The 14,578-nt window shown below is 38.6% G+C and overlaps 1 protein-coding gene across 2 annotated transcripts in view; it reads left to right on the forward strand.

Annotated features, from left to right (window-relative positions):
* Nucleotides 1–5,002: 5,002 nt before the first annotated feature.
* DDX50 (DExD-box helicase 50) overlaps nt 5,003–14,578 on the forward strand; it is a 32,131-nt gene continuing 22,555 nt past the window's right edge. Inside the window, exons 1-7 of one of the 2 annotated variants that reach the window (XM_047072866.1) lie at nt 5,075–5,163; nt 8,155–8,264; nt 8,626–8,925; nt 11,675–11,750; nt 12,115–12,293; nt 13,769–13,886; nt 14,003–14,188. In XM_047072866.1, coding sequence (XP_046928822.1) covers nt 8,734–8,925; nt 11,675–11,750; nt 12,115–12,293; nt 13,769–13,886; nt 14,003–14,188 — 751 coding nt within the window. In that variant the 5' untranslated portion in view covers nt 5,075–5,163; nt 8,155–8,264; nt 8,626–8,733. Of the gene's footprint in view, nt 5,164–8,154; nt 8,265–8,625; nt 8,926–11,674; nt 11,751–12,114; nt 12,294–13,768; nt 13,887–14,002; nt 14,189–14,578 lie in introns of both variants that reach the window. The other variant, XM_047072865.1, reaches the window with a different exon arrangement.

Raw genomic sequence — 14,578 nt, forward strand, 5'->3', positions numbered from 1 at the left:
GATCATGCATGACCTGACTCAAAGTCAGATGCTTAACCGACTGAGCCACCCAGGTGCCCCTGTTTTGTCTTTTTTTTTTTTTTTCCCTTTTAATGTTTGAGAAAGAGAGAAACAGAGACAGAGACAGAGTGCACGTTGGGAGGTGGGGAGGGAAGGGAACACAGAATCTGAAGCAGGCTCCAGGGTCCGAGCTGTCAGCACAAAGCACAGAACCCATTGTGGGACTCAAAACTCAGGAACCGTGAGATCATGACCTGAGCCAAAGTCTGATGCCCACCCAACTGAGCCATGCAGGCACCCCAGATTCAGACAAATTTGAATCCCAGTTACAATCCTTGGGAGCTGTGTGATGGAGAGAGATTCCAAACTTCTCTGATTCAGTTTTCTCATCTGTAAGATATCTACCTTTCAGAACTGTTGTAAGATCTAAGGCTCATCTATTCAAAGTGCCCAATGCAGGAGGCACCTGATATTGTTATAAATATACATATGCATATTTTTATATCCACAAAACTGGTCTGAATACATGGCCTTCTATATAGGTCTCCTGTTTTTGCTAAGTTGTCCTGAATTCCTCCATTTAGAGATTCAATCCTTTAAGATTTTTTTTTTGTAATAAAGTATTTTTTATTCTTTTTTAAAAAAATGTTTATTTTGAGAGAGAGGGAGGGAGAGGCAGAGAGGAGAGAGAGAATCTCAAGCAGGCTCTATGATGCTGTCAGCAAAGAGCCCGACATGGGGCTCAATCCTATGAACTGAGACCTAATGACCTAAGCCGTTAAATCAAGAGTCAGACACTTAACCGACTGAGCCACGCAGGTGCCCCTAAATTAAGATTATAAGAAATTTCATCCCAATCCAAATCTGGATTTGCCTGGGGAGTTATTATGTCTTGGCTAATAGGAAATATTATGCCTGATGCTATAGGAATAAAATATGCAAATCATGGGGTTAATTTAGACATTTCATACAAGATCATCCTCTCTCATCTGGGATCTCAGACCCCTAGGAATCCTCAGAGAGTAGCTGGGTTCTGCAAGCTATTTTCAATATTTCAAAGATTCTAATAGAAATTGTATATTTCCTTTGCTTAACTCCTTACTAATTAAAACCTCAAGTTTCTTTGGCAGTGGCTGAAATTACACCAGCCCCGTAATAGAACACCATCACATGCTGGTGTGACATTGCTAAGCTGCATTTGTATCTTATTTATAGATTAGAATGATCATGAGTCTATTACTAAATGCAATTTAGCAGACAGAGGTTTCAAAATGTCAGATATGTCAGGAAAAAAAAATGGAGAGAACAAGAACAGTAGTAGTGTTGAAAACTGGGAACGACTACATTTTGAGAATCCCTCCTACAGCTGAGAAGGCTTTGGGGGAATGCGGGAGAAAGACTACTGCCAAAATGGAGTGGGGAAGAGAGACACGGGAGTCATGAAACAAGAATGGGGGGGTGGGTATCAAAAACTCATGATTACTTTGCTGGCCTCTACAGATCTGTCTTCCTTTTAAACCTTAGATGCAAGCAGCTTCCGTTAGTAGTAGCAGCTTCCATTTTTTGGGTAACAGTGCCCTCTCTGGGTAGCTGATGTCACTACTCTTCCACCATTTGATTCAAAGCATTTACGAAGTAATTGGCTAAAAAACCAGTAAGACCTCTCTCTAAAAGTTAAAAAGCCCACCCCCCCCCCAGGTGTGCGTGGCTGGTTCAGTTGGTGGAGCGTGGGACTCTTTTAATCTTGGGGTTGTGAGTTCAAGCCCCACATTAGGTGCAGAGATTACTTAAAAATAAAACCTTAAAAAAATTCCACCTTTGAATTAGGAGCTACATACATTAAGTGTACATGTGCTAAACGTACAAAAGCTGTGTCTTCCTCGAGGCTGTTAAAACCTTGACCTAAAGGTAGAAATGTAAGCAGCTCTGTATATCATCTTCTCTACAGTACTGTTTCATCAGCTGATCCTTCCAATTTCCCTGCACTACCAGCAGGGAAGGCATGTTTGTCCCCACATTACTAACAAAAAGACCAGATTTTATTTATTTAAAAAAATTTTTTTTAACATTTATTTATTTTTGAGAGACAGAGAGAGACAGAGTATGAGCAGGGGAGGGGCAGAGAGAGAGGGAGACACAGAATTCGAAGCAGGCTCCGGGCTCCGAGCTGTCAGCACAGAGCCCGACGCGGGGCCCGAACCCACACACTGCGAGATCATGACCTGAGCCGAAGTCGGACACTTAACCGACTGAGCCACCCAGGCGCCCCACAAAAGACTAGATTTTAGAGTTGAGTTGGCCAAGGTCATGTGGCTAGCAATGGAGGAAACATGTCCTGTTCCCTCTTTCATTTTCTCCTTACTTCTTTATACTCTAAACATTCATTCTATGCAACAGTGTCTCTTCATCAATTTATAACTGCTCCTTAAACTGTTTCCATGTCCTAACATTTAAGCATGGTAGTTCAGTTCCTTTTGTCACATAAAACTGAAATGCAGATGCAAAATGACTTTTTCTTTTTAACTTTCTATTTTTTAACTATAGAGTAAAAAAACCAAAAAGCAAAAAAACCCCTAGCCCTGTAGGCTTGAGAATGACCAGAGAGAGGCAAGTGTAAGTCCCCTTTCTATCTTCCAAGATCAGACAAGATTGGGCATGTTCAGGGTAGTATGGTCGTAGACCTCTTATTTTTATATCTTAAGGTCATAGAGTTTAAGGAGCTGAAGCCAAAGGCAAGATAAATCTTTATAGAATCGAGAAACAGATGAGGTATTCTCTTAAATTTTAAGAAATTATATCAGTGATTTTGGTAAGATATTTTGGAAAATAAACATGTTCTAATATTATATTTCGAATTACTTGTACATTTAAATTATGCTACTCCTTCATGTCCTCTCCAATAGATTTTACTATCAGATACAAATCTCTTGAGAGTTATAGTGGGAACAAATATGAAAGAAAAAAAAGAATTCTCCATCCCTTCATTACCATTCCCAAGTTTTCTAGTTGAGGTCCCTGGAGAACATATAGCTACCCAAATTTGGTAGCACCTAATTTTTTTCCAGCTAAGCCACAGCTTGGTGAAGTTACTTATGACTTGGTTTAAGACACCAGACAGAGATTTGATTCAAGGAGTTTGGGGCTTAGAAAGGCAAGGGTTGTAGAATGTCCTAAATCACAGAAGGTCATTCTGAAAAACACTAATATGCTTGTTAGTCTCTGGCATAGGGAGAGTTGAACAGTCTAGTCCTTTTTCTTTACATACCTGCTATAAGATCTCTGATAGAAAAATGAATGCCAAAAATAGAATCTAGAGGAGCTAAAACCTTTACTTCATCTATATTTGGTCTTTAACCACAACATACTAACATCTGTCCCTATTATTTTCCCAATTTTACATGTGTGAAGTTGCCACATCCACTCCGTGTTCCTATGCACCTCATGCTCTGTTGTAGGGCTACAAAGACCTTCCAATGGTAGAATTGGGGTGGGTGTACGAGAATGGTAGAAAAGGATTTACATCTAGAGATGCACAGCGATTCTCATACTCTAGAGAGATGCATTTTTTCCACGATCTTTTGCTGACACTCTTTGTTCACAGTATGGAACCCATAAGGTGACTTTTAGATACACAGTCCTTTGACTTCAGGCCAATTCACAATAGGGCAGAAGGCCTGTAGCAATCATTTGTGGTTTCAGCTATTCTGGACCAATAGTTTGGGGCAACTCCATGATGTATATAGCAATATGTAATGTTGCTAAGACACAAGTCTGATGCCGAGGTAACAAGGCTGGTGTCTTAGAAATTGTCAAGTGGTCGTGAAGTGCTCCTGCACCTACAATCTCAGTTTGGGTTCTCATTCTCCACTCAAGGGTAGCTGAGGTGAAGAGATCATGAAGAGATAAAGAAATGGCTTTGAAAAAGAACGCTAACCAGCCAGCACCAGTGGCGGAAGAAAAGAAGCATGCTAAGGAATCAACCTTTTGTATTGTCGAAAGGTTTCCAGTTTTGTATGAGGTTGTAATTTAGGGGCGGTTAATCTCCAATAAAATAAAATCCTTTTATTCGCTGCAACTACGTCATCTGTCGAAGACATTTAGGCTTGTTTTTCTCTCTACGTTTCTCCCGAGTTTTCCTAGTTATTATTTCATGGGAGCATCTTCCCCCAAACGCTTTGCGAAACAAAGTCTTTATGATGGTGTGGCAAGAGAGCACTGATCTCAGATTCAGAAGCGTTCTCTCTAGTCCTGACTATGCCACGAGCTGGTTTTGTGTCTTCAGACATGTAAATCCCTTTCTCGGGGTTTAGTTTCCCCTCAGTCACTGGGGAGTGTGGAAAGAAACTAAAATGAACCAAGGACCTATTTCCTGACTAAAACTTAAGACTTGAGAAACGACTGTCCAGCCCTGACCCTCACTTCAAGCCCCCCTAGCCCACTCCGGACCCCACCAACCCCTTCCCAACAGCCCCGGACCGCCGGCTTCGCGCAAAGCCGTTAGACGTTAACGCCTCACCCCGAAATGGGCGGGCTGAGGCCTGCAGCTTCCGGCGGCAAATGGCGAGGAGGCGCGTGGCGCTCCCCACCGGCCCTGCTCGGGCCTGCCCACGCGCCATCCCGCAGCGGGCGGGCCCCTCTCCGCCGCAGTTCAGGGCCTTCTCAGCCCCAGCAGTGCTCCCTGGAAAGCCCCAAAGCGACTCCGCAGGGCCGAGGAAGACTGTTCGGAGTGGGGGAGGGGGAGAGAAGGAGAGGAAAGAAAACCCGCATCATTTTATGCTAATCAGTTTGCTCATCCTTTATGGAGACTGGCCAGGGTTTTACCCTAGCAGCCAATCACTTTAGACCAAGGGTGGGCCAGTCGAGATCGCTCACACTCATTGGATGGAAGGTTGCAACGCAAAGGATGAGTTTAAACCGAGAGTATCCGGGATTATTTTTCCCCGCCGCGCGGTGCGTGTCCCGGAAGTGACGTAGGCCCCGGCCGGGCGGCCGCCCTGCCCCCGCTTCCTTTCACGCTGCCGCTGCCCGTAGGTGGTTGTGGCCACCGAGCCCAGAAGGAGGCGGCGGCGGCGAATGATGCCTGGGAAACTCCTCTGGGGGGACATTATGGAGCTGGAGGCACCCTTGGAGGAGACCGAGAGCCAAAGGAAGGAGAGGCAAAAGGTGCGCTGGATGGGCCGCGCCTCCTTTTGGGCTGCGCCGGCTTGGGCGGGGAGGGGAGCTGTCTCTGATCTGATGGCCTGTCAGAACCTGGCCGGAGCATCCCAGGGCCTCCCCTCGCGCAGCCGTCGTCCCTCCTGAATGGTCATTCCGGAACCATTCCCATCTCCACACCCCGAACCTGGAGAAGGGCTGCACTAGGCTTTGGCCGGGCCTCCAGTGCTCCCTCAGCCCTTCCCGTCGGCGACTACGAGATGGGCAGACTCAAGTTCCCATCGCCGTGGAATCTGTTCTTTCTTTCCTCTCCTTGCTTAAGCAGCGAGGCCTGTTACTTGGTTCTTGTTGGCCGCGTTAGAAGATGGTTAAGAAAATGGTTGCCTTGAATATGTGTTACTTCTCCGTCAGCCCGACCTGTGAGCGAGAATCTTGGGGAAAGCGATCTTAGGTTTACAAACCTCGAGAGCCAGTCTTTAGAGGCTTAAGGAAAAGTGTCACAGCCGACATTCCCAGGATTTGGCTGTGATGGAGACCGTGTGGGTTGTTTTACTAGTAGGCTTTACTGTTAGTATTTTCATTTAGACCCCAAGTGTTTAATGAGCTTAATTTGTGCCACACTCTTTGCTGGGCACCACAGGATTTAAATAAGTCCCTGCCCTCAAGGACCCCGTAGAGGAGTTGTTGAGAATTCCCACCCTAAACCTCAAAAAAAAAAAAAAAAAAAGAGACCCAGAGAAAAGAAAACAGAGCTAAGGTGGGTGAGGAAGCTGTATTTGAAGGCTGACATTTGACAAAAAAAATGAAAATACTCTGTATAGCCCCAGAGAGCAGAACCTACCTTACCTTATCACCAAGGTAAACTTTGCCATTCCAGCCAAGTGGTTATTTTTTTTAGTCATGGTGAAATACATATGACATAAAATTTGCCATTTTAACTATCTTAGAGTGTAGAGTTTTGTAGCATTAAGTACATTCACATTGTTCTGCAGCCATCACCACCATGCATCTCCAGAACTTTTCCATCCTCTAAACTGAAACTCTGTTCTCGTTAAACACCAACTCCCCGTTGCCCACTCCCCTCAGTCCCTAACAATCTCCATTTTACTGTCTTTCTCTGTGAATTTGACTTCTCTAGATCCCTTATGTAAGTGGAATCACCAAGCAGTTATTTTAATTTTGGCTCCTCCTGAAATACCTCTCCTTTTGCATTCAAATCCTGTCTCTCTGTCAAGGTTTAGTTTATATGTGTTTTCTAAACACTCCAGTGTACACATCCAGTAATCTCATTCCCCTCTGAAGTCTTGTTCCAGTGCTATCTTTATCATTCGATTGGTATCTATTCTGTGCTGCTTTGTAAAGTTAGCTCACTTTTCTTGTGTGTTCTTCTCAGATGTTTCCAGAGATTCTTGGGGTAAGTGGCCATATATTTGTCCATCCTTACATATTAGTACATTCTTGTAAATTGATGGCTTTCACATTGTACATTCTCCAGAAATACTTGTTGATTTTTCTTTAACTGTGAGGGATAACTAAAGATTTGGAAACACATCAGAGTACCAACTAACAAAAACAGAGCATTTGGGTAGTGATCTGGCATTGAGTTGAAGACAATTTTGGATTTGGATTTGTAGAACTATGAAGCTGGGCTGTATGTTCTCAAAACTGGAGTGCAGGGGAGGAAGGAATCATGGAAATGTTGAAACCATGAAAATGATATGAAAGCGTACACAGAGAACTTAGACTTAAGGAGCATCTACAGAAGGAGGCGGGAGAGGAATCATTAGGGTAGAGGTAAGAGGATAAGGAGGGAATCTGGAGTGTCATGGAAGCCAAGGAAGTGAAGAGTGTCAAGCACTATGGATCTGATGTGGAACAGTGTATTTCATCACCTTGCGATATCTCTGGGCTTGGACTTAGAGTCCTCTCTTTACCTTGCTTCATTTCCCTCAAGTACATGGCCCCAAAGCATTTCTAACCCCAAGGCTGGCTCTGTAAATAACCTTGTTTTTCTTTGGAACTTATTGATTTGGGGAGATGTGGGTTAGTTCAGTTATGAAAGATCAAATGTATAACATGTAACTGTATAATTTATGTTAATGTAAAGCTCTACTGTTTACAAAGCATTTTCACATATGTTACTCCGTTTTCACAACATCTCCATTTTATGGATGAGAAAATTGTATGTGAAAGTACTTTGTAAAATTTATGTAAATCATGGTCAAAATTTTGGTGGCAGTAGTGTTTGTTATCACTAATAACTATTACCTAATTTATTTTGAACATTTGACCAGGTAATTCTGAAGTGCTAAATTGCCAAATAATTTTTGCTGTTTGCAAATATTAAAACACGGGTCACCAGTTTGGCATTTTAGAAGTAAAGTTGCAGAGTAGTCTTTTTTTCTTTTTTTAAAGTTGTATTAACAAAAAAACTTTTTTAAAAGCTTCCAGGGTTACTAATATACTTGTCTTTCCATGGGAATATAACGATTGGAGCTTTACATGAATTATTTAGGTTTTTTGTTTTGTTTTGTTTATTCATTAACCTATTAATTATCAGAGTTCAGAGAGGAAGCATGATGTGAAAAGAGCATGGGCTTTCAAATCAGACAGAGCTTGATTTCTAGAACTTCCACTTGAAGGAAATCCTGCATGTGAGTCTTTGGCAAGTTATTTACCTCTAATAACTTCCGTTTCCTCATCTGTACTATGGCAAACGTAATACAGGTTCGCTATCCCTTATCCAAAATCCTTGGGGCTAGATTTGTTTTGGAATTCAGAATTTTGGGGGCTTTTAAAAGGGTAACACCCCAGTAGGGCTTGGGGCCCCCAACCTATGATCAAACACCTTAATATTAAATATGAATATGCATACTAAGTGGAATAAGTAAAGGTTAAAAATAGCCTCACATCAGTTTGAGTCAAATTTTTCCATCAATGAGTTCAGGTTAGGTAAGGTTTTGTCTCCAAATAAGTTACCAAAAAACTTTCGGTTTTCAGAGCTTTATGGATATCGGAATTTCGGATAAGGGATTATGGACCTGTACTTCCCTTATAGGGTTGTTATGAAGATTTAAACAAGATAAGCCGAAAGCATTACACAGTGCTGGGTAGGTACTCAATAATATTAACTTTTTTTTTTTTCTCTTGGAGATATTAGAAGTTTTTGTTTTTGGATTTGGATATGTTTTTTAATTTACAGATCTCGGGTTCTCATCTTTTTCTGAAAGGAGGTATTTTGATTTCCCTTAAATCATGTAATTGGATTAGAGAGGGGCTAGAGGCCAAGTCTTGAGAATGCAAGAGATGGGATGAGAAAGAAAGCAATAGGTGAGGCTTAGGCTCGGCATTAGCAACCAGTTGATTTTTACCAGGTAACTTTTCAAGGTGGTTGGGGGTCACTCTCTAACTTCTCTAGAGTCTTAGGAGACCTTGTGACCCTCTTGTCACTGCTTCTTTGTTTTTCCACAGAGTGATAGAAGGAAATCAAGGCACCATTATGACTCAGACGAGAAATCAGAAACAAGAGAAAATGGTGTGGCAGATAACTTGGATGCTCCCAAGCCCAAAAAAGCTAAAATGAAAGAGAAGCTAAATGGAGACACTGAAGAAGGATGTAATAATAGACTTTCAGATGAATTTTCTAAATCTCATAAGTCAAGAAGAAAAGATCTGTCAAATGGAGATATTGATGAATATGAAAAAAAATCAAAGCGAGTGTCATCCTTAGATAGTTCTACTCATAAATCAAGTGATAATAAACTAGAGGAGGTATGGATACTTTTTGTTTTGCATTTGCCTTTATCCTTGAAATACAGGTTAATTTGATTTTTTAGACTAATTAGAATTGATTCCATGATGTTTCCTGCTTAGTGTCCAATACCCTCAATTGGACGGGGAATCTGTACAACTGAAACTGGAAACTTTTTTCCTTTGTCCCTTGTTTCTGTCATTGTATTTTGTTTTTCTTGGGGTGGAGGTTGGGGGAATGGTCAAATGTAAACCTTTCCTATGCATTTGGGTTCCTAAATAGTTTTTCCAAATTGCTTATTGATGGTGATCTGCTTGCATTTCTTATGGTTATTTCAGTCCCTACCAGTACTCATGAATTGACATCTGACTTCCTGAAACAAGGTACATAAAGCCTCTTGACTTTGTGTATTTTGCCTTCTGCTTTTTGTGCTTCTGTAACAATAGCAACTTTAAGTGATCTTTAGGTCATATTGTAACTCAAAAGCTGTTTGCATTTTTAAACAGAAATGAACCGTATAAAAATGAACTGAAGAAATCTGTTTTCCAGGGTATTAATTTTTGTGGAGTTTAGAAAACATGCTTAGTATAGAATTTGTATTCCTGAACCCATTGCTTTTGCCTTTATCTGTTAGAATAGATATTTTCTTGCACAGAATTTGTCCAATTTGTTCTTGCAGTTTTCCTCTAGCAGAGTTCATAGGTTTACCTAGGTATTATAAACTGTCAGTTACTCAGGTCTTCAGACAGAAACAACTTTTGATAGTCTTAGTAATTCTTGGTATTAATAATTCCTTATATTTAATTTTCAAAAAATACTTATTTTTGGGAGAATGCAAGTGGGGTGGGGCAGAGAGAGTGGGACAGAGGATTGGAAGTGGGCTCCACACTGACAGGCTGATAGCAGCAAGCCTGTTGTGGGGCTTGAACTCACAATCGGTGAGATCATGACCTGAGCTGAAGTTGGACGTTCAACTGACAGAGCCACCTAGATGCCCCAATAATTCTTTATATTTTAAAATCTGATGGTTGCCGATAATTTAAATAGGTCTTAGCCTAGCTTATTGTGTAAACTTTGGGGAAACATACTGAATTTTTGCCTTAAAATATGGTGTTTCTTTTACTTGGGAATTTGGTATTTGTCAGGAAGCACATATGTTGAGAGTTGATCTAAATAAGGCCCTCCAGGGAACCTGGAGTGGTTCAGTCGATTGTGCATCCAACTTTTGATTTCGGCTGATGTCATGATCTCAATGTTGTGAGATCAAGTCCCATTTTGGGCTCTGTGCTGAATGTGGAGTCTGCTTGGGATTCTCTCTCTCCCTCTCTCTTTGCTCCTGCCACGCTCACACATGCTGTCACTCTTTCTCTCTTTCAAAATAAATAAATAAATAAACATTAAAATAAATAAACGAGGCCCTACAAGTTTGTATTGCTAGTGGCAAAATGTACAGAGTTGCTTTTGCTCTGTTGCGATTTTATCTGGTATAATGCTCTGTATTATAATAGGCTTAATTGTTTATTATTTTATTTAGATCATATTAGGGTTCAGGAATTCTATTCGTAGGCATGTGTCTTAAGGAGATAATCATGAGGTGTATAGGGTTGTATGAAACTCTTACTATGATGTTGATAATAGTGGAAAATTTATGCATTCTAAATGCATACTAAATGCCTGATAGTAGGCAATTGGTTTTAGAAAATATGCTACATTTATGCAATACATGACATCTATCCTGAAGGTCATAGAAGAATGTTAAAAAGGTGTTTAGTGTATCTTATTAAATGAAAAACACAGATTATAGAACAATATATACAGTATTATTGTATTTTAAAAAATTTATATGTGCATAGAGTGAGGATTAGAGGAGTGTCTGTTTCAAATGTGGTATCAGCTGACTGGATTATAGTTTTATTTCTGTTTATATGTGGTTTCTATAATGAAAATGTATTACTTTTGTAATAAAATTTTTTCTTTTAATTAAAAAATGATAGCTTTGAGGTTGCTTAAATAGCTTACAATTTCAGTTTGATATTATGTCTTTTATCTGGTTCTCTGTTTGAAAATTGCTATTGTGTATGGTTTTGGAACAACTTTCTTTAAACACACCAATAATAAACTTAACAGGTAGATAATATTGTCTTTCTTCTATATACATATTGACCAGTACACAAAGTTTCCAATAGATGTTAAATGATAATATCATGCTAACCTATGTATATGTTAAAGAAACTTTCAAGCTTGCAGGAACTTTGCTTTGTTTTGGTGACCTAAAACATGCTTTTTAGAGCCATAGAACAACTTTTTAACATTTATTTTTAGAAACAATCTATTTTTCTCATTGTGTAATATTTTTTTAGGATGGTTTATAGGCTTCTGCTAGTCCTTGTAATTAATACTGCCTGTATCTGTGAATATGGCTTAGATGATCAAATAGTGTTTTTGTAATGTTTCAGTCAAATGAAAATATATTTTAATTTATGTAGTAGCTGTATTTCCAAAGGGAGTTTTATGTGTGAGTGAATCATTTTTAAATGTACTATGGGAAAATGTATTAAGTAAACTTGGTATTTAAAGGGATGCTTTTGAAATTAAAAGAATTTTCCACTAATTGGTTGTGTAAGTTAATCTATACAATTTTTGCAAGTAGTAACTAACTTTGATTTGTTAGCTCATTTAGTAAAGCTAAAATTGGTAAATGAGTAAGAATCTAAATGCCTAGTTGAATATGAACTATTATTAGTTAGAACTTTGATTTCATTTTGACAGAGCCTAACACGTGAACAGAAAGAAGGAGCCTTCTCCAATTTCCCTATTTCTGAAGAAACTATAAAGCTTCTAAAAGGTACTATGAACTTTAATGGCTATACAACTGAAAATCTACAACTAGATTTTATAAAAATCTTTGCCTCTTCTTACCAAAAAGAGAATATAGAAAGTGTAAGAGAAATAAGCCCTTCTTTAATTGCAGTTATTTCTACATCATCCTTTTTGATATTCAGACCGGTTTTTGACTTTAATTGTATGTATCTGTCAAGAGTTCAGACCAATTTTTAAAAAATTCCTCTTTGGGGTAGGAATAACTGTAAATGTCACTAGGTGGTATATTTTTAGGCTGACATAGAGGAATCTGGATTGTCATTTTCAAATAAATATATTTTTTCCTAACGCTAGTCTTAAATATATTTCAATGAAATCTCATTTTACAGGTCGAGGGGTAACATATCTCTTTCCTATTCAAGTTAAGACCTTTGGTCCTGTATATGAAGGAAAAGATTTAATTGCTCAAGCACGGACAGGAACAGGAAAGACATTTTCTTTTGCTATCCCCTTGATTGAAAGACTCCAAAGAAATCAAGAGACAATTAAAAAAAGCCGCTCACCAAAGGTAACCATTATAGGGAGTAAAAGGTTTAAACATTACTCTAATGGTTAGGGAAAGAAAGAGTATACTGATCTTAAGTTCAAGAACCCCCGAGATAGAAAAGTTAGCTCTGTGGCATAAAGTAAAAATTTAGGTCCTAAAGCAAAAATTAGTGGATTTTTTAATATAAATCTCAAGGTGAATGAAGTAGTTATTACATATGAGTGTAATGTGTATGGATCCATAGATGTTTTTGATAAAGATGTTTGTAAACATAGATGTTATAAAGCCAGCATGTCTAATTTTAGGTGTATTTATAGGGAATATATTTAGTGACCTTGTCTTCTTTTTTTTCAGTCTTGACCTTTGCTTTTAAACAATGAATTTGCTAAAGAGGTATTCATTTATTTGGTCATTTAGTTAATAATCAATATCATTTATTTCACTGGTTGATTTTTTTAAAGAAGAGATTATAGAAATGATATTGCTAGTCCATATGTTATTGGGGTATTAGAGATCTGTCTTAATGTATAAGTAGGAGAGAGCAGAGAGGACCTAATGAAATTTTAGCCTGAAATTTGATGTTTTTAGAACCTGTGTTCACTTTAAGGTTAATAAAATAAAAAAGAAAAAATCAGCATCATGATTTGAACAGATAATGTGACTAAAAGTAATTTGTTCTTTGAGATTCCTAAATGGTATTGCAATATGAAAGTAAATTCACATGTATGAGTATAATTAAGTCATAAAGGCCAACAGGAAAAACCTTTTTTAGAGAGTTTTGTTTCTTTGGTGAAATTAGGAAAGACTGCAAGTAGTAGAAATAGGACCCTGCCTTAAAAAGCTTTTATGCTAGAAGGGCGTTATTGGAGATTCCAGCTCCACCACTTCTAGCTGTTTGACCTTGGACAAGACTCAACTTCTCTAAGACTCAGGTTCCTCATCTGTAAAATTGTGATAATAATGCCACCTCACAGGGTTTTTGTGAGGCTCAAATTCTGTAATTTGGCCAAAGCACTAGTGGTTGGCTCGTAAACGTTTGTGTATTCATTTCACAAATATTTTTTGGGTATCTGTTCTGTGCCAGGCATGGTCTCAAGTGTAAGGAATTCAGTAACTTAAATTGACATAAATCCTTGCCTTCATGGCAGCTTATATTTTAGTGGGTGAGACAGACAATAAACAAAAAGGTAAAATATGAATATTTAATATGACATAAGTGCTCGGGAGAGACAGTTAAGGAGGGGTGGAGGATATGAAAAGAGTTAAGAATCTCCTTGAGAAAGTGAGTTTTGAAAAAAAAAAAAAAACCTGAAGGAAGTGGGGAGGATATTATCAATATAAGCTGTTCTTGTTGGCATTGGTGCTGTGTCTTTAAATACTACGACTTTAATGTTTAGATTTCTAGTTTTAAATGCGCCTTAAAAAAAAAATCTTCTCATTTTGAATTTAGTTGTCTTTAGAAAAGTATCTTTTTATTTTTTAAATCTCTTGCTTAGGTACTTGTTTTGGCTCCTACAAGGGAACTGGCAAACCAAGTAGCCAAAGACTTCAAAGATATCACTAGGAAACTCAGTGTGGCGTGTTTTTATGGTGGAACATCCTATCAAAGCCAAAGTGAGTAAATATGTAAGAGGGTAGTGCAAAGATCTACTTGCTACTTAAATCTAAGGAAATAATGTGAAAACGTATATTTGATTTTTATATGTTACGGTATTTCTCTCCTCTAACAGTTAATCATATTCGAAATGGTATTGACATCTTGGTTGGGACTCCTGGTCGTATCAAAGACCATCTGCAGAGTGGCCGATTAGATCTTTCTAAACTGCGCCATGTTGTACTTGATGAAGTGGATCAAATGTTAGATTTAGGATTTGCTGAACAAGTTGAAGATATCATCCATGAATCCTACAAAACTGGTATATCCTAATTCCAAATAAACACATTAGCAATTATTCTTTATCTAAAAGTTATGAATTTTTTATTTCATAATTATTATTACACTGTCCCCAGCCTTTAAACAAAACTAAAGTTATTTGGTATGTGTTCTCTTCCTAAACAAGAGAGTATGGTGACGTACTTTAGCATATTTGTTAGCTTCCTACAGTTTCTTTCGTGTATTATTTTTTATAGTCCATAGTTAGATTTACTAACTCATTTTCACTGATTTCTTTGGTCATTGTCCCTTCTTAAATTCTCACCTTTTTTTCTGGGTTCAGTTTTCTTCATTTTTTTCCCCTAATTTTGAAAGTTGAAAGTTTTAATAATTGCAGTGAAGTTCGTATGTTCAAATTTTACCCCAAGTTTTG

The sequence above is a fragment of the Lynx rufus genome, unplaced genomic scaffold (assembly GCF_022079265.1).
Source record: "Lynx rufus isolate CCGP_SWC_20201006 ecotype Redwood Valley unplaced genomic scaffold, mLynRuf1.p SCAF_11, whole genome shotgun sequence".
In the NCBI taxonomy this organism is placed as follows: Eukaryota; Metazoa; Chordata; class Mammalia; order Carnivora; family Felidae; genus Lynx; species Lynx rufus.